A 21,002-nucleotide genomic window follows, 5' to 3' on the forward strand; every position below is an offset into this window, starting at 1 on the left:
CTGAATCTTTTAGTAAGCAACTTAGGATGTTTTTGTTTAAGCAGGTTTTTGAACACCGCTGAGTATCTTCTGCTTAGACTTTCAGTTTATTTTTAGTTTTGTTCTAGTTATTTTATTACTTCTTGTTTTATTTTTCTTGTTTTGTTATGTTTGGATAACACTTTTATGTGTTTTATTGTTGTACAGTGCTCTGTGATGTCGTGCCTAAGTAAATAAATTCTGCTTAACTCACCCACTTGGTTACATACTTACTATGCTTTGTGATATTAACGGTCCACATTGGTGGCTTTGAATGTATACACAATCTCCTGTCAAAGGTAATTCTGAGTCACTGTCTGTGTTGATGTGAGCATACTTGTTAGAAGGGCACTTATCAATTAAAAAAGTCACCTCAATTCTTTGTGAATCTTCAAGTATGTACAGTATGTACATTTTATATGAAAGATATTTTTTTTCCTCATTAAAAATTATTAAGGTGACTAGCTGTAAGTTTTGCTAGTGAAGAAAATAAGCTAAATGTTCAAAATTATGAGAAGGCCCATTGTGTGAGTGAAGTCCAAAAACATATCAGTAAAATACTGCAACTTAGCATAGCAACTTTGCATAGCACCTCTGGAGTAACTTGATGGCAATATTAATACGGGTAAAATAAACAACTGTTCTTTTACAATTGAAAGTTAGCTTTTGCCTTTGAATTAGGGCTGGGCGATATGGCCTATAAATAATTGCAATATTTTTTGGCTATTTCTCAATACACAATATCTCAGTATTTTGAAATCCCCCTAAAGAACTTCATAAATGCTGGATTTAATTTGATTTATACAATCACACCAATATATACAGTGTATCTGCATTAATCATTCTTGTTTATATTCATTAATGGGTTCTATTTGAACAATTTTAAACTTGTATGCAAAATGGGGAGGAGAGGTCTAAACCAAGTTAAATTTTACAAAAAAGTATTTACTCAAACCTGGTAATTACCCAAACTAGAAATCATTATATTAATGGTAATTTAATGATAAGCCACAATGTTATAACAACAGATTGATACTATAGAACAAGCTGTATCACTTTTACAGTTTTCATCATTTTATTTTACCATCCATTATTAGGAACTAACACAAAAACTGCATCTTTGATGTGATATGCTTCAGAGCAGTTTTTAGTGCCAGAAGCAATGCACAAGAACGCTTCACATGATTTTCACTGTCTTCCGATCAATCACCCAGTATTTCTTCTTACGTTCATGGCTCTTGCTTCTGACTTGTGACTGTGCCAGGGATAGTGGCAGGTGGGGAGTTTGACAGGGGTGGTATTACCTGTCACACCAAAATGCAGATGTCCTCCATTGATCTTCAAAAAATAAATTGACCTGCAGCTAAAAAAAAAAAAAATATATGTAACTTGTGTTAATAGCATAATGAGACAGCGATATATTATGTGCGTAGTCTAATAAAGCGAAGCTTGATGTTCCAACCGGCCAGGTTATGACAGCAGAGAGGTGTTGCAGCCTTTCCGGAATATGACTCTATGGCAGCAGACTGCAAGACTTAGAGAGTAATGTAGCGTAACAGTTATGGGCATGCTGTTATTCAGGCCAGCAGGGTTATGATGATAGATAGGCATGCAAGTATACTATCCTTTGGGTCTGTACCACTACATGGTTGGCCCATAAACTGGCCTGCTGGGACAAAGGGGTTAAAAAAAAAAGCACAACAAATTGTACTTGATTTGTGCGATGCAGTCATTTACTACATATCATGTAGAATAAGCTGTGATGCATCTAGTATATTCAATGTATCTGCCAGGTCTACTTCAAAAAATATATATTTTTTAAAATAAATTTGCATTACATTTGAATAGTGGCATGTGATCTGACAGCCCAGTTTGTTGTTTATCAGACAAATGAAGCCTTTGTGATTTGCTAATTGCACTGTTTCAAATTGCGATTTCAATATGAAATCAATTTATTGTTCAACCTTAAGTAGGAGTTAGCTAGTCTACATAAACATCTAATTGATGAAGTACTGCTGAGATGATCATCCTTTTGGCAGGTTTTCCCATCTCAACAGATTACTTCTGAAGCTCTGTTAACAGTGAAAATTGGGTTCATGGTCACCTCCCACACCAAGGCTTTTCCCGCCCAGTTACTTGATTTTGCTAGATGGCCAACTATAGGGAGAGATCAGGTGGTTCCAAACTTCTTCCATTTCACAATTATTGAGGCCACAGTGCTCCTGGGAACACTCAAGCTTTTAAAAATAGCCATGATGTTGTGATTGATGCAGAATGTGGTCTGGCATTATCTTGTTGAAAAATGCAGGGTCTTCCCTGAAAGAGATGACGTCTGGATGGGAGCATATGTTGTTCTAGAACCTGAATATATTTTTCTCCATTGATGGTGCCTTTCCAGACATGCAAGCTGCCCATGCCACACGCACTCATGCAACCCCATACTATCAGAGATGCAGGCTTCTGAACTGAGCGTTGATAACAACTTAGGTTGTCCTTGTCCTCTTTGGTCCGGATGACATGGTGTCCCAGATTTCCAAAAAGAACTTTGAATCGTGACTCGTCTGACCACAGAACAGTCTTCCATTTTGCCACACTCCATTTTAAATGATCCCTGGCCCAGTGAAAACGCCTGAGCTTGTGGATCTTGCTTAGAAATGGCTTCTTCTTTGCACTGTAGAGTTTCAGCTGGCAACGGCGGATGGCACGGTGGATTGTGTTCACTGACAATGGTTTCTGGAAGTATTCCTGAGCCCATTCTGTGATTTCCTTTACAGTAGCATTCCTGTTTGTGGTGCAGTGTCGTTTAAGGGCCCGGAGATCACGGGCATCCAGTATGGTTTTACGGCCTTGACCCTTACGCACAGAGATTGTTCCAGGTTCTCTGAATCTTCAGATGATGTTATGCACAGTTGATGATGATAGATGCAAAGTCTTTGCAATTTTTCGTTGGGTAACACCTTTATGATATTGCTCCACTATCTTTCTGCGCAACATTGTGGGAATTGGTGATCCTCTACCCATCTTGGCTTCTGAGAGACACTCATATACCCAATCATGTTGCCAATTGACCTAATTAGTGTTAATTGGTCTTCCAGCTCTTTGTTTTGCTCAAATTTACTTTTTCCAGCCTCTTATTGCTACTTGTCCCAACTTTTTTGGGATTTGTTGACACCGTGAAATTTTGAATCAACACATTTTTCCTTTAAAATGATACATTTACTCGGATTAAACATTTGATCTGTCATCTACGTTCTATTACAAATAAAATATTGACATTTGCCATCTCCACATCATTGCATTCAGTTTTTATTCACAATTTGTTTAGTGTCCCAACTTTTTTGGAATCCGGTTTGTACATTGTTGCAATTCTGTTCCTGTGCTGTACTTTTTTTTGGGGGTTTTCCCAATTTACAATCAGGAAATTGAATTCACTTATTACTGTGAATATACTATTATATCTGCACCCTGTAAATGTACTATTTTCATATTGTTCTAGAATTATTTATTGCTACTGTTATGTGTATTCTATATCCATACTAACATATAGCACATCCTGCAAATCAAGCCAGTCATTTCTCAATAGCATTCATCCAATAATATTTACTTGTCACTATCACTAGAATTCAGCCAGGTTTCTTTTGCTGTTATAGCGATATTATTTTGGATTTAAAACAGTACAACAAGTAAATTTTAGTAAAATACTGATTTTATTTTTATTTTTTCCCTAATGGCTTTTAATTTCTAAGTTGTATCTTCTAGGCAATGACAAACCAATCATTTGTGATGTGCTATTGCTGAGAAATAGAATACTGTTGTACATGCAGTCCTCTTAGGTTGGTGACCAATTTTATTTAAATACCTTTATCAGTACACTGTCACTGGAATAGGAATTCTTAGGAAGTTTTGGTGATTTATGGGAATATTTGTAAAACATTAGAAATTTTGTTACATTAAACATTTGTATATAACTGACTCTTTTAAAGTACTGTATTGCTTTCCTTCCCTCCAAAGTTAAAGTCATCAAACGTCATGTAGTGATGCAGCTTTTTGTCATTGCCACTGATTTATGAATTACTTTCAGTAAATCACAATATTTTTGTTCTTATAGGTGCAGCACTGAAACAGATTTATTTCAATAGATTGATGAGAAGTGACTTGAACACCTTCTGTTTGCCTGAAGCATAAGCATTCTATGGAAGAAGTATTCAGAAGAAAGAAGTACATCCTGCATTCAGTCTGCCAAGAAATAAGCTCATTTCTCTCTAGTATGTGATAAACTTTAATTTTTATTAGAAAATGGGCTTTAGGATCCCATTGTCCCTGTTCCTTAGAGAAGCTTTCTGACAAAACTCAGTAAATAGAAGTGCCACTGTCCCGGCTTTGTCCCGCTAATCAAATGTACATGTCCTTGAGCCTCCTAGCTAATCTCATTTATGTTCTTGGCACTATATGCTGTTGACAGGGACATCATTTATGTACCTTCATGTTGTTATATGCAGTCTGATGGGTCCTAATGGGCTGCCAGGGGCTATCTTTTGGTTTAATTTAAAACTATATTGTTGAATTATTATTATTTTTGTAGTTTTATAGCAATGTGAGCAAATTGTGTTTGTGGGCACCTTGTGAACCTGTGAGTTTTTAAATTTCTAAGTTTTTAGTTTCTTCTTTAAATTTTGAGAGAGATATAAAAATGTAAAGAAAAAGACAAAAATGTCATGGAAAATGTATGTTCTTTTCTGAAAGTGTAAATACTATTGTTTGACATTTTACTTTTCTTAAAATTTTTATTCATGTGTGAGCAATTCATATTACTATTCCTTTCTTAGAACTTAGTGAACTATTTTTCATTATACTACATAGAAATTAGTTGTGATATAATATGCTGTCTTAAGTCATTATCCTGTAATGCCACACTTCATAAAATTTCTTTGTGCTTAATGACGGCAGGTAGTTGCATGATTCTGTGAAAAGTGGAAGAGTCTTGTCATGCTAACAACATAAGATTCCATTGGACTATAAAATGGGTGATTTACTTTGCCTCTAATGATATTTGTGTGTCTTAAAGCCTAATGCAGTGTTTCTCAACCTTTAAGTATTTGCGACCTCCTCCAACATTTTTTTGAAATGTAGGTGCATATTTTATTATACCTACTTAACTTTTATCGACATTTATATAACTCTATATTTATTGTTCTAGTATCAGAATGTAGTTTAAGTTAATTGGTTTTGGTTTCAACAGATTTTTTTTCACATTTTTGATTCTGGTTTTCTTTTTTTCACATCTTCGTGCCCCCTTTTTGTTACTTCGCGCCCCCTTAGGGGGGCCCACCCCACAGGTTGAGAACCACTGACCTAATGGAAAGATGCTAGAATACAGAGTTATAATATACACTAATGGGCCACTTTATTAGGTACACCCTGCTAGTACTGGATTGGACCCCCTTTTTCCTTCAGAACCGCCGTAATTCTTCATGGCATAGATTCAATAAGAACCTGGAAACATTCCTCCGGGATATTGGTCCATATTGACATGATTGTATCATACAGTTGCTACATATTTGTCAGCTGCACATCCATGACGTGAGTGTCCTGTTCCACCAAATCCCAAAGGTGTTCTATTGGATTGAACTCTATTGAATGTGGAGGCCATTTAAGTACAGTGAACTCATTGTCATGTTGAAGAAACCAATTTGAGATGATTTCAGCTTTGTAACATGCTACATTATCTTGGTGGAAGTCACCATCCGAAGATGGGCACGCTGTGATTAAGAGATAGTCATGGTTAGCAACAATACTCGGGTAGGCTGTGGCATTAAAGTGATGCTCAGTTGGTACTAAGGGCCCCAAAGTATCCCAAGAAATTATCCACCATACCAATTACACCACCACCACCAGCCTGAATCGTTGATACAATTGTATCAATTGCGAATTGTAGCCTCAGTTGCCTCTTCTTAGCTGACACGAGTGCACTGGTGTGGTCCCCTGCTTCCGTAGCCCATCTGCTTCAAGATGTGATGTGTTGTACATTCAGATGCTCTTCTGCATACCTTAGTTATATGACAAGTGGTAAGTTACTGTTGCCTTTCTATCAGCTTGCACCAGTCTGGCCATTCTCCTCTGACCTCTGGCATCAACAAAGCATTTTCACAGAGAGAACTGACTGTTACTAGATTTTTCCGTTTTTTTGGACCATTATTTGTAAACTCTAGAGATGGTAGTATATGAAAATCCTAGTAGATGTACACTCACTGAAATACTCAGACCAGCCTGTCTAGCACTCACAACCATGCCACATTCAAAATCAGTTAAATCACCTTTCTTGCACATTTTGATGCTCAGTTTGAAGTTCAGCAGGTCGTCTTCACAATGTCTACATGCCTAAATGCATTGAGTTGGTGCCAAGCAGTTGGACAGGTGTACCTAATAAAGTGGCTAGTGAGTGTACATGGATTATTTAAATGATTTAGTTAAATTTAATGTTATTGTCCTAAGGAAATTTGGTTTGTCAGCAGGTTTTTCATAGAGACCATGATGAAACATTTAAAACACATCACAAAGAATATGACCAACCAACATACTTAGTGCAAATAAATATAATAATAGCAGTGAACATAATACTTATGGAGAAACATTGAATGAAACCTATTACACATAAAAGTTAAACCATCATTTACTAAAACTGAACTTATTTAGAAGATAGGAGTATTTGAATAGGTTGTTTTTTATCCTTGGAACCCTGAACCCATGTTTTGATGGCAACAACTGAAATTGAGAATGTAGGGGGTGAGTCCTGTTTGAAAGAATGGGCTGTGCTAACGCTTGTTTATTAAACAGTTCTGTGAGATTCAACTGTAGGGACCTAATTATTTTTTTCTTGCTCCATTTTACAATTTGATTTATTCTGTTTTTGGTGCTGACGGTAAGATTTCCAAATAAAGTCCAGCAGAAGATAAGTAAAGACAGGTTCAATATGAGATTTATAAAAGAGTGGCATAAACAAATCCAAATCATATTATGTGATATCATCTACTGTTAAATTCAGCTCCGTACTTCTAAAATTTTTATTTTTATACTGTATTGAGAATTTGTTCTGTTCTGTGTATTGTATTGACCCCCTTCTTTTTGACACCCACTGCACGCCCAACCTACCTGGAAATGAGTCTCTCTTTGAACTGCCTTTCCGGAGGTTTCTTCCATTTTTTTCCCTACAAGGGTTTTTTTGGGAGTTTTTTCTTGTTTTCTTAGAGAGTCAAGGCTGAGGGGCTGCCAAGAGGCAGGGCCTGTTAAAGCCCATTGCGGCACTTCTTGTGTAATTTTGGGCTATACAAAAATAAATTGTATTGTATAATGATAGTGATGAAGGTAAAATAGAAATTAGTGATGTTATAATTTTTCAGTTAAAATCCCTCTATTTCATGTGATATATTTAAAGATTCATTGTTCCTCTGCTTGGTAAGTTTTATTTATATTGTTTATAGAGTTTATTCTTTCAAGGTCCTTTTCAATATTCGTAAAAACAGAATCTGCACTGTCACACTAATTATACTTACCATATTTTTATTTTAGAGTTTTTAGTTAAGTGCAGCCCTGCCATTCCCTGTGAATATGGGTGTGGCCTCCGTGGACACATCCAACCAGTCTGGAGCGAATGCAGTGGCAGATGTGGTGTTCGTCATTGAAGGAACAGCTAACTTGGGACCATACTTTGAGTCTCTACGGAAGCACTATATCCTGCCTGCTATTGAGTGAGTTGATGCATGTGTATTTCTTTCGTATGTAAGGTCTGGTAACTTGAATCTCAGTCTTTATTACAAGTGCAAATGCAATCAATGGCTGTTTTTCATTTAGAATTAAACCTACAATAGTAATTTGTTTCTGCAATATTAACTCCTTTAATGCCGTTCATTAAATATATGTCTTGCATAGCAAAATGTATTTTGTTGTGGTATAGATAATCAAATTTGTCAGTTTTCTATGCTATTTAAGAGCAACTAATGTTCCCCGGATAGATTTAGGAACCTGTATTAGACAAAATTGATAGGTGGATGTTATTTCTCCTAATTCTCACAACAGCCTATATGTTTAAAATGCATCATTAAAATATCCTTCTGTTGTGAATTATATTTTGATGACAGATTATTTGCAAGAAATGAAGAATACAATTTCACTATTTCTAAATTACAGTTTTAAAAAGATTTTTAGCTCTAGAATAAATAAAATGTGTAAATTAAAGACAATAAAAAACAATAAAATTTTGACTGGTGTCGTAATTTAAGATGCAAAGATGTTTTTTGCATTTTGTATTTTTGTGTGTTTTACATGTTACATAAAGGATTTTGAAGTACAGGCAGTCCCCGGCTTACATACGAGATAGGGACTGTAGGTTTGTTCTTAAGGTGAATTTGTATGCAAGTCGAAACGGGTACATTATTTTAATACATGCTATTGTTGAGCGACTGTAACCAAGTGTTCTTCCAGTGAATGATGGAGTTTCACCTCTCTCTGACCTTTTTATTATTTCTACTTTATTTTCCATGGTGATGGTTTTTTTTCTTCTTTACTGTATCACCAGCACTTGCATCAGATTTGTGTTTCAGAGACATTGTTGAAGGGTGAAGACAAAAGGTTAAGATGAGTTCTTCTGCACAGCACTGTACATCACAGCAGGAATGCACCCCTTGTCCACACGTCTGGTGTACTGAACGAGAGGCAACTTCCTGCTATGTACGTAACAGTACAAGCAGGCTTGTTATTGAGAATGAATGGGGGCAGCGAGGTGTGGTTCACCACCTGCTCACCACACAGTCACCTCCACTTGCATACAGTATGCTGCCTGCAGCGTCAGCCCACCAAGAGTGAACAGGGTGCACTCAAAGGCGGGAAGTGAATTTCCCACCACTGCCCTCATTCTACAGGCAGCCACCTGAGGCACACTACAGTACAGCCACCTGACCGTCCTATTCACCCTCAATGGCCTCCGTTCAGCCACAACTGGGTCACTGCTTGTAGCATTACCAGCCGCCCACCGACCTCGAATGGTGGCAGGCGTTCGAGGGACACTGCGAGGCTGTGTGGCGGGTGGGCATTGAAACGCCCCCCTCTGCCTCATCCAGCATCCGTCCAGTCAGGAGCAGTAGCTGCGGCGGCCTGGTGGGCATGCAGCGAACCGCTCCGCCCCATCAAGCTTCCATCCTGCACACGAGCGCTTGCTGCACACCCAGCCGCCCACAGAGAATGAATCAACCGGAGGTGCCCGAGGGACACTACACTGCGAGAGCAGCGAAACCGCCCCCCCTCCATCCTCCGTCCAGCCACTGCTTGCAGAGTCCCCAGGCCAGAGATGACAGAGCGGCAGTTACTGAGGAGCCTGCATCGCGTCCCCCAGACAGATGAAGGAGCAGCTGTGGCCCCGTCCGTAAGTCATATGTCGGATGTCCGTAACTTAGGGACTACCTGTATAAAACACATCCGAGTTGTTAAATGATTATTTAACCAGGCAATATAAGTGACTACTTTAATAGTATTTAATTAATTTCTAATGCTAAAATGACTCATATAGAGATGTAATAGTTTAATTTAAATTTAGAATCATATAAATGGTATAATTTAAAACATATATTACCAAGAGAACTGTTCATTTTATTTGGATAATATCTGTAAATTCCTGAAAAATGTAAAATGCACCACAACATTTGCTCTCATATCATTATCAAAGTTAAACCACTTAAACTTTCTGTTTCAGTCTGAAAGACAGTGCTGCTAGAATTACTGAAAAGCAGTGTGCCAATTTAGTTTGAGGAGCTGTCCCAGCGTCTTTGACTAAGCTGCAGGTGGAACTATTTGGCTAATTATTGGGAATAGACTGCATTATAATGCTTGGACATTGTTTGAGGAGTTAAAATCTTTCATGACTGTACAAAAAAGAAAATTAACCACAAAAGTTTCATGAAACATAAAACTGCAATTTTCAACTGAGCCAATCATTTATAGTAAACACTGAAGAAAGCTGCCACTCATTTATGGGACAAACTGGGGGGAAAAAATGTTGCCTTATAAACGATTGAAAGCATGACTCTTGCGCAGTGCAACAGACACTGAAAGAGAATGCTGTCCAAGATCCTATTTGGTCTTTAAACATCTTACTTATAAAGGATTGGAAGCTTAATTGGCAGCTTTAGAAAACTGGAGATTATCAACACATTTTAGACTTTACAATTCGCACAACATTTGCAGTTCTGTTCTGAATCAAATGAAACAGGTACCGAAAATGCAGATTCCCTTCTTATGCATAGAATGTGAACCAGCACAAATTTAATTCGCAACTATTTAACTTCTTGTTGCTAGGAGATGAAGATTTTGCTAAATTATAAGTTTGGTATTTTTCAAAATGAATGTATTTCTTCACAATCATATCATATATTAACTTGTCACATAAAATTTTGTTTTAAATTGAAGTGCTTTTTATATATTAAAAAAAAAACTTGTCTGCTGTTTCTTACAGTGGGGCTAAAGGGTACACAGGTCCATAGGTGATTTTTTAAAACCTTTAAAACTTACCAAATACATCAATTTCTCAAGCCAAAAATGTTATTGAGTATTGACACACATCTTGAGATTACACACATATTGCAAAACAGCATATCCATGTTGTTTTAACAATGTTAAAAGCTAAAAAAACAAGTCTTTGTTGTGAGATTTGTCATAGACTAAAATCCCAAACCAGTAATATCCAAGCCAAGAAATCATGCAACGTCCAAAAGTCTTCTGGTTTCAGTAAAGACCATTATTGAAGAAAATAAAGTTGTGTTCTTTCCATAGAGAGTACCACATGACCAAGGCACTTTTATACAGTATATTTCTCAATGCAGATAAACTTTTTTGACACTCCTAATATAGTAATGGAGAGCACGTGGTGGCATTTTGCCATCTTTAGTAATAATAATTATAATAATAATATATTTTATTTATATAGCACATTTCACATGCTCAAATCTTTGTCTGGGTAACCTTTGGTCAAGCCCAGTTCTCATTATTTTCTGTCTAACCATTCCCCTTATTCATTATGCTGATGATCAGCACCTCTTTGCCATTTTGCTGGCTTTGTCTTCTGTTTTTTTCTTATTACTAATTCTCCATCCCATCTTAGGCATCATCTTTCAGGGTGTCAGTTCATTGTTGGAGTATAAGGCTCAATGTGTTCCAGTATTTTGACTATCTGACAATTCAATAGCATTCAATGCTTAACAGTGCTTAAACTCTATTGGTGAAATTACAATATGCATAAAAATGATTGTATCTTAAGGTACAGAATTACATAATAAAATAAGCGCATAATCAAACTACTGTTTCTAATTTCTGTGTATATTTTATTCTAAATATCCAGTGTGATTGTATATAAAATTTTGCAGTAAATATTCATGTAGATATAAACTGCTCAAAAAAATTAAAGGAACACTTTTTAATCAGGGTATAGCATCAAGTCAGTGACACTTCTGGGATATTGATCTAGTCAGTTAAGTAGAAGAGGGTCTTTTTAATCAGTTTCAGCTGCTGTAATTAACAACAGGTGAAATGAAATTAACAACAGGTACATTAGAGGGGCAACAATTAGACGATCCCCAAAACAGGAATGATTTAACAGGTGGAGGCCACTGACATTTTTCTCTCCTCATCTTTTTTGTTTTTTCACTAGTTTTGCTTTTGGTTAGTGTCACTACTGGTAGCATGAGGTGATACCTGGACCCTACAGAGGTTGCAGAAGTAGTCCAACTTCTCCAGGATGGCACATCAATACATGCCATTCCAGGCGGTTTACTGCGTCTTCCAGCACATTCTCAAGGGCATGGAGGAGATTCCAGGAGACGGGCAGTTACTGTAGGAGAGCTGGGCAGGGCTGTAGAAGTTCCTTAACCCATCAGCAGGACCGGTATGTGCTCCTTAGGGCAAGGAGGAACAGGATGAGCACTGCCAGAGCCCTACAAAATGACCTCCAGCAGGTCACTATTGTGAATGTCTCTGACCATACAATCCGAAACAGACTTCATGATGGTGGCCTGAGGGCCTGCCGTCCTCTAGTAGGCCCTGTGCTCACTGCCTGGCACTTTTGAGCCCGATTGGCATTTGCCATAGAATACCAGAATTGGCAAGTCCACCACTGGCGCTCTGTGCTTTTCACAGATGAGATCAGGTTCACCCTGAGCACATGTGACAGACGTGAAAGGGTCTGGAGAAGCCGTGGAGAACAGTATTCTGCCTTTAACATTGTTCAGCATGACTGGTTTGGTGGTGGGTCAGTGATGATCTGAAGAATCATGAAAAAGTTATTAATTTAATAATAGTTGAGCAGGAACAGAATTGCATCCACCATTGATGGTTTCAGCATGTTTTTCTTCTGGTTTATCATTTGTCTGGGATACTTAAAAAACTGTCGGCAAGTTTAGCAAGCAGAGGGAAAGATGCCTTGTGGCTTTTCCACCAACCCAACACATCAGAGAAGCTGTACTGAACCTGGTATCTGACATCTACCTCATTATTTTGTCAGCTGGCTTTTGTTGCCAGCAATTTTTCTGCAATTTTTGGGACAATATCGGAAAGCTTGTTAATAATGATAGGGTACAAGTGCAAAAATGACATTTGATCCTTGATCAGTTACTCAGATATCTTTATTCACAACAACAGTATCAAATCCAAGTCAATGAATGAGCTGTCGATTTAACTGTCTCCATATGCTATCACCTGTTTTTGCTTCTCTGAGGGGGAATACTGCAGTGGTAAACACTCTGGTATAACAGAGTGGTAGGCAATTATCAGGTAACTGACCTTGAAATAATTTTTGTTCCACATATCTGTGATCATTATGAAATTAATGTCAGACAGCATCTCTGATATTTCTGTGACAATATCCTGTCTTTTAATTACTGCAATCTCCTTACATTTACGAGAGATGGTAGTAGGATCCAGTAACACACTTTCGGCTGGAACTAGACCATGGATAGACCCCAATTTTAAAAGTTCTAAATATTTACTTTGGCAGGAGCTTTTATTTCCTTAATAGGTGCAAATAAGTACTAGAGCTGCTACACCCATTGTCTACATGTCACTGAAGAGAAGACATGCCAGTTGTTTTGCTGTTATACCTCAACAGAACAGAGCATGCTGTACTTAACCAGAAAGTTGTTCCTCCTTTGTTTCATTGTCATAATTGTTCCATAATGAGCCTATTCATTTCGCATTTTGAGTAGTTCTCTGTTTGCAAGTTTACGCTTTATTTTGTCCATTGCTAAGATGTACAGTGATCCCTTGCTATATCGCGCTTCGACTTTCGCGGTTTCACTCCATCTTGGATTTTAAATGTAAGCATATCTAAATATATCACGGATTTTTCGCTGGTTCACGGATTTCTGTGGACAATGGGTCTTTTAATTTATGGTACATGCTTCCTCAGTTTGTTTGCCCAGTTGATTTCATACAAGTGACGCTTTTGGCAGATGGCTGAGAAGCTACCCAATCAGAGCACGTATTACGTATTAAATAAAACTCCTCAATGATATACGATATGTTTCCTGCGTGGTGCTTCGCACATTTCAAAGCTCTAACAGCCTGTATTGATTTTTGATTGTTTGCTTTTCTCTGTCCCAAACTCTGCTCCTGATGGAGGGGTTGTGAGCCGGGGGGGTGTTTGCACAAAGGATGTTTGCTTAGAAGATACGGACACTCCTGTAAAAAATGCTGAAAGACTACCTTCACATTGATCCCTTCATTGCAGCTGCTTTATCGCGGGTGCTTCGTATACTTAAAAGCCCAACAGCCCTATTGATTTTTGATTGCTTACGTTTCTCTCTCTCTCTGACATTCTCTGCTCCTGATGGCACTCCTTTGAAGAGGAAGATATGTTTGCATTCTTTTAATTGTGAGAAAGAAATGTCATCTCTGTCTTGTCATGGAGCACAGTTTAAACTTTTGACTAAAGGGTGTTATTTCATGTCTAGAGGGCTCTAATAATGTTAAAAAACGTATTTAGAAGGTCGTAAACAGGTTTTCTATGCTCTAACTGCTAAAATATTAGATTTATAAATAAAGAATACTACTTCGTGGAAATTCATTTATCTGTCTGGAGCGGATTAACCGCTATAAACGAGGGTTTACTGTATAACTGTGCGGAGAATATTTATAAACAGTGTGGGAGAGTTTCTAAGGGCTTAAAATATATAAAAATACCCATACAAACATATGGTTTCTACTTCGCGGATTTTCACCTATCGCGGGGGGTTCTGGAACGCAACCCCCACGATCGAGGAGGGATTACTGTACTATAGCTGGTTATCACTCATGTTAAACACACCCACGAGAACTAACATTGATGGTATGGGAAATTACAGAGCGAAAATTTAAAAAGGAGGTTGGTGTGAATTAAATAAATAAATAAATGGTTTGTTAAAAAAAAAAAACCACCCAAACTCAGCCCATCCTGATATTTAATATTAAAAATATGCCCCAACCCAACTCAAATTCTGATGCTTTCTCTTGGCCTATCGGGTTGCAGACCTCTAAAAAGGAGGATTATAAGCAGAATGAAGCATGGCTTTGGGGGCTTGCTCTGTTGTCATAACTCCACACACAATGGAGGCTGTCGTCAGAGAAGCAAAGAGGAAATGTATTTTTTCCTTGTGGAAAAAGTTTCAAGAATCTCTTACAAAACAATTAATTACACTTTCCTTTCATTATCACAAAGATGCCTCATAAAGGTGGAAGAAATGTCTTAAACAAAACTTTTGATGTTTTAAAGCAGACATTTTCGGTACGTTTCCAGACTTTTGAAATTAATCTTTAGACCCTTGTACCCTTTAGCGACTTTGTAAACTGCAAGCACAGAAAAGGTATTTTTTTAAATGTATAAAACATGCTTGGTGTAGAACACAATTTTAGGTGGCAAATTAATATATATGTGATTGTGAAGATTTCTTTTTGGAAACTAATCTAGCTTTGGGAACTTCTGATCCACCTACTGTGAAGCTCTGCAAAAAATAACACTGGTGTTGCAGATGGAACTCAGTTTGTTGACCACAAGAGAAACCGAACACCTGTTAACTTCTGTCACTACCTACTCATTATGAATGAGAATAAAATGTTAATAAGACCCCAGCCCATCAAATGTATACAATGGAAGTGTTGAAATCAGTAGTGTAGCTGGAACCAAATCTGATTTTTAATGTTGCACACCCCATACACTTTGAAGATGTGGCTGAGATAAAAATTTAATTTCATGTTATGTAGAATTGAGAGAATAAATGTATGACATAATAGAAGGCAATAGAGACCAATGCTGTACAATGGAAACAAATGGGGAAAAAAAAAAAACATAATCTCACATTACGCATGCCACATTATCTGTATGTCCATTATCCAGTTATATTCTGAAAATGTGTAAAACTTAAGCTTTTTCGGCTAAAATATTGTTAAATAATTATTTCTGGAATTGCTTGCACGCACATAAACAGGAATTCTAAATCCTCATGAGACAGACATTTTGAATTGAACACCTGTCTCTCCCACTGTTTATCGTGAGTCTTTAGGTTTCTGTTTAAATACATATTGGTGATTACATAAATAAATGTTTAACAATACAGTAATCCTCCTCGAGTGCGAGGGTTGTGTTCCAGACCCCCCCGCGATAGGTGAAAATCCGCGAAGTAGAAACCATATGTTTGTATGGTTATTTTTATATATTTTAAGCCCTTATAAACTCTCCCACACTATTTATAAATATTCCCTGCACAGTTATACAGCATAATCCCTTTGTATTCTCTTAGGGATTAGGTAAAATTCATTGAAATTATGTATGTAAACACACTGTTTATATACAGTAAAACCTAAATGTTATTTTAAAGATATCAAGTGTCTCCGACATCACATATGTTACAGCCATTACGATAGACGGGCCACCAGCAATAAATACTTACAATGCAAGAAAAATTTTATACAGTAAATGTGTGTACAGTGACACTAAACGTACGTACATGTACTAAGTACTGTAAGTAGAAAATTAATTATGGTTACTCACCAACAATGACACGATGACTTGTCCGATAACGATGAGTTTAATTTTACTGCACAACAAAGGAGAGCGTTACAGCCCTTCTAAAGGAGCCACTTCAGGCAACTGTGTAGCCATCCAGACTACTGCCTTATTACATCCACTTACAACTCGTTTTGCACCCTGGTTAAAAGGACACTGCGGCTGTAGATCTTATATTCCTTTCCTACTTTTTAAATAAAAAGAATCGTAGCCTCGTTGATGCTGTAATGGCGTCCCTACAGCGGTGTAGCTTTTCCCTTCCTTCAACAAATCCAAAACGTTTACCTTTTCGGCAATCGTTAACATCTTTCGCTGGCGCTTGGGCACAGACCCTGAAGCAGTAGCAGTAGCAGATCATTTTGGAGTCTTAATGAGGGGCTTGACTATGCACAAAGATAAACACAAAAGAGCACAAAAGTTAACTCTTTACACAGCGAAACACATTGATGCTGAATGAGCAAGACGAGACTTCCTGGTTAACACCGCATTCAGCGAACAGGAACTTAACTGCGTGCTCTGATTGGTTAGCTTCTCAGCCATTGTACAGCAGTGGTGAGAAAAGCGCTATATAAATGCAAAGAATTATTTTTATTATTTGCTATTTCCTTCTATTATGTCATAAACATTTTTCTTTCCATTGTGCATGAAGTCAGGTCAAGTCAATATGGGGAGCATGCACCCACCACACGATGAAACAGCTTGGAATCCTGGTTGGAGGCCCTCCAGGCAGACACACAGTCCAGCCCCACCTTCTGGAAATGGCTGAAGCAGATAGATGGTCAAGTGTTACTTAGGCATTCTTTTGGTCTGGTCAAGCCGCTTGGGTCCTCAACAATGACGATCCTGTAAGCCAAATCACACTCAGGGAATCGCACCACATGGTCGTAGTGCCAAAACTGATGCTCACTCACAATGCAGATAATGTGCCATATTCGGGATTCTGTAAGCAACAGCTCGTTTGATATAAAGTCAAACCAGCAGTACCGAAGGATTCCCTGAAAAGACATATTAACGAAGGACTCCAGTTTTTGTCTCAGGTCACTAGATAGCGTTCATGTCTCACAACCATATAGCAAAACAGGATAGCACCAGGATTGTAAAGATTTGAACCTTCGTCCTCTTGGAAAGATAACTGGAGTACCATACACCCCATTCCAGTGACCTCATGACCCCACATTCTCTCCTAATCCGTCTGTTGACATCATAGGAGGAGTCACCAGAGACAAGAATGCTGCTGCCGATGTAAGTAAACTCTCAACGCAGTTGGCACTCTCTCTGCAGACAGACACACTTCTGATGGCTGTGTCCAAGAGGTCATTAAAGGCCTGGATCTTGGTTTTTATCCAGGGCACTCGCAAGCCAAAACACTTAGATACACACACATGACTTTTTTTTTCTGTCACCACTATAAAATAACATGATGTAATTAACATTTAAAAAATATTCATTTACAGTACTATAATCAATGATATAGTGACGCGATGCATTTACTTTCCCTAGCACACATCAACGATACAAGCCCAAACATGTCTGAGAGTGAGAGCAGCGTATTAGCCTCCAATGACAATTTAATACCTTAAAAGGGAGCTACTTCAATAGTATGAAAGTGGTTTGGCTATAAGAGGACAGACCTCCAACAGAGCACAATACATTGCAAAATATGCAAGAAAAGGTGCAGAGACAACAAATGTGCTTCACCACTTGAACCAAAAACACGCTGTACACTACAATCTGGCTATGAAGGCACATGAGGAGATACTAGCAGCTGGTGATGTGTAGACAAAAAAGTAAACAAATGACTTAACAAGCCGTCTCTAGTTGCACTCCATATAACAAGACAAGAAAAATATGGATTGAAATTACTGATGCGGTTACAAATTGTTTGGCCAAGGATATGATGCCAATCTAAACGGGGCAAAAAGAAGGGCATTAAACAACTTGTTTAAAAAGTTTGACCCAAAATATAACCTTCCAGGTAGAAAATATTTTTCAAAGACATCCTTTCCTGCAATATATGAAGCTTGCCATGACAAACTAGCAGTTACACTACCATCAGTTGCCCAATGGACATGTTGAGCCAATATTGTTAAAGCTGCTGCTCTCAATAACTGGACCAGACTCTCCTGCTTTGGCAATAATCTGCACATTGCTATTGCTAAGTTTCATTTACCATGAAAATACAAAACTTGTACATATAGTCATTGACTTATGAAAATGTTTGGTTCCAACTGACCAATCATAAGGTGATCTGGATGTAACAGGGACAGTATTCAAACATAACCACATGTATAGTACTTGTGGCAGATGGCTGGGGCCCTTACCTGGTTTGGACATTCTGATTATGGAAGGACAGGGGGAGAGAGTATTTTCAGGACAGTTTTTCTCCCAGACCGACAGAGGGCAGCCCCCCTTGGTTTCCAGCGGGGCCACGGGTCATGAGCATAGAAGCTCAACAACAGTTGTGGCCTATGGCCACCGCCAGGCGGTGCATGCACATTTTTGGGGTCTTAAGTAGCAACAAGATATTTAAACTGGGTCTGCTGCAAATAGTTGGCCAGGAAGTCCCATATGGGATGTCACTTGTGATGTTCGGGCACGTATAGCAGCCCTAACCTGACACTGACAGGCAGACACAAGTTTAGCACACTACACACAGGTTTATTTATAACTCTATTTCCCTGCTCCCCACAGCACAGTACATAAGCACCTCAGTACACAGTACATGTCACACTTCTTCCTTTCACCTCCAGTCTTCCAGGCAAGCTTTGTTCACCTCCTCCTGACTCTGGCTCCTTGAATGGAGTGAGGTGGCCCCTTTTATAGGGCACCCGGAAGGACTCCAGGTGTCTAATGAGCTTCTTCCTACAGCATTTCCGGGTGTGGCAGAAAAGCTGCTAAATAGGCCCCCAAAGATTTCCATGTGCCCCCTGGCAGTGGCCGCAGGCACCAACAGGGTTGAGCTTCTATGCTCAAGACCTGTGGTCCTGCTGTTTGAGTTAGTTTAGTGTTAATTGTTAGTTATAATTTATTATTGCCATCGATAATGAACTGAACGTAGTCAATAATAAACAGGTAATAAGCTGAGATCGAGATAAATGAGTCACGACATATGGCAACGCTTACTAGAGATAGTGATCCCTTCACAGTGGTAGAAAATGCATGAGGTGATCTTTCCTCGGATCAGCTGTTTAGCAATGAAATACCTATGCATCCGTACTACCTGCACTGCCTCTGAGAAGCTGTTCAGCATTGGAGGGAATCTAGTAACTTGGCTTAAGAGTTGATCTTTGACAACATTAGTGAATATGATGGTGTTCTTGACAAAAAATCTAAAGTTCTCACTGTGATGTGTCTGCAATCATGATGGCTAGTGTTCACTTGTACAGTTCCAGCACTTACATTCTAACTTATCCATTTTATGTTTGCCTGTAATTTCTTGTGTAATGCAACTGTTCCAGCACTGATGTTCTACCTTGGTTAATGATAATCCAAAAAAACATAGATGCAAAACAACTGTTATTTAAGTTTTGACAACATTTTTATTTTATAAACAGTGACTGTTTATGTTTTCACTGAAGGTTTGTTTGGATTGCTGTCCTTTGTTTACATTTATGCTTAAATTTTGAGGTCCGTTTTATTAGGTGACAATATTGTGCAGGATAATGAACAATTACAAGATTAAATTAGTTATTGCTAAACTAAAGTGTTAAGCAGTTTTGTTATACTTTTACTTAAAATTTGCAGGGAAAACACAACCCAGGTGACTTGTAAAGTTGAGCTTGACAAACATTTAAGACTTTCTGAGATTTAAGATTCTGTTACATCTCTATAATTTGAGAAAGCCAAGATGGCTGTCCAGCAGATTCATATAAAGTTAAATGCTTATTTAGGCTTCTTAATGCTGGCCATGCTAATTGAACCTACAATTACAGGAAAAGGGATGAATATCACAGGAACAATTACCTTTAAAGAAGAATACAAACATCAGTTCACTTTAACCTTACTAATCTTGCTGTAGCAAAATGTTGAACTGGGGCAGACAAGATCACCCTGTCCCATTACCACATGCTCACTGGTCAGTAGAAAATGAGAGGACAGCAAGAAAGATAAGGTTATCAAGGTAGATAACAGTACCCCACCCCTTGTATCCAGAGATGAGTGAAATCTGTGGGTAATACCGAACCCTACATATGCAGCCAATCTACGGGAGTTATAGTCCTGAAAAACCCCACAGATTTGGAAATTGTACACTGATACTACTGAGGAAACTTCTTTGTGGTTAGGTTCCGACAAGACGCCAGCCATTTCGCTGACCCTGTGCTCTCCCCCTTGAAGCTTTTTAATAATCCTGCTGGTTCACTTAAGAAAAACTTGTTGCAACTCTTACTTCCTGTGTTATCAAGTCTGATAGTCTTCTAGGTGCTCTGTCAGAGGCTGTAAGGAATTGTGGCTGCACTGATTTGAGGACATCTCTAAAACATCCAGTCAGTAGTAGTAAAAGGCAGTGTTTACTAGGGGCAGGTTCTTAGTCAGTTAAAGCCTATGGCCAACACTTAGTGGGAATTCCTTATTCTTGGGGGGTCAATTGCAAGCTCCTGTTCCCATTTCAAATGGGGTTCAACATCTTACACCCACTGTTGTAGACAAATGTTTATCCATTTATTGTAAAGCCCTTGCAGACCCAGAGATCTAAGGCCATCACAGACCTGTTATTGCTGCTGCACGAGAAACACAAAATGGGTTACACTTTTCTAGATGTAGGTACGTGAATCCATAGCTAGGTTTTACTCTATTAAGCAAAATAAAGTTATATTTATAGAGATACCATGAGTGTGAATAACTTTATGCTGTAGCGTGACTTAACAGTAAGAGGGAAGGCTGGCTGGGTACCTGGAGCTGGTGACGCCAA

General features: G+C 38.3%; 1 protein-coding gene across 2 annotated transcripts in view; it reads left to right on the forward strand.

The window, feature by feature from the left end:
- Positions 1-21,002, forward strand: part of med25 (mediator complex subunit 25) — a 242,575-nt gene that overhangs the window by 37,790 nt on the left and 183,783 nt on the right. For both annotated transcript variants that reach the window (XM_039774147.1, XM_039774149.1), the window contains exons 2-3: positions 4,127-4,283; positions 7,585-7,763. In XM_039774147.1, coding sequence (XP_039630081.1) covers positions 7,624-7,763 — 140 coding nt within the window. In that variant the 5' untranslated portion in view covers positions 4,127-4,283; positions 7,585-7,623. The remainder of the gene's footprint in view (positions 1-4,126; positions 4,284-7,584; positions 7,764-21,002) is intronic.

This window comes from Polypterus senegalus, chromosome 13, assembly GCF_016835505.1.
Source record: "Polypterus senegalus isolate Bchr_013 chromosome 13, ASM1683550v1, whole genome shotgun sequence".
Taxonomy (NCBI): Eukaryota; Metazoa; Chordata; class Cladistia; order Polypteriformes; family Polypteridae; genus Polypterus; species Polypterus senegalus.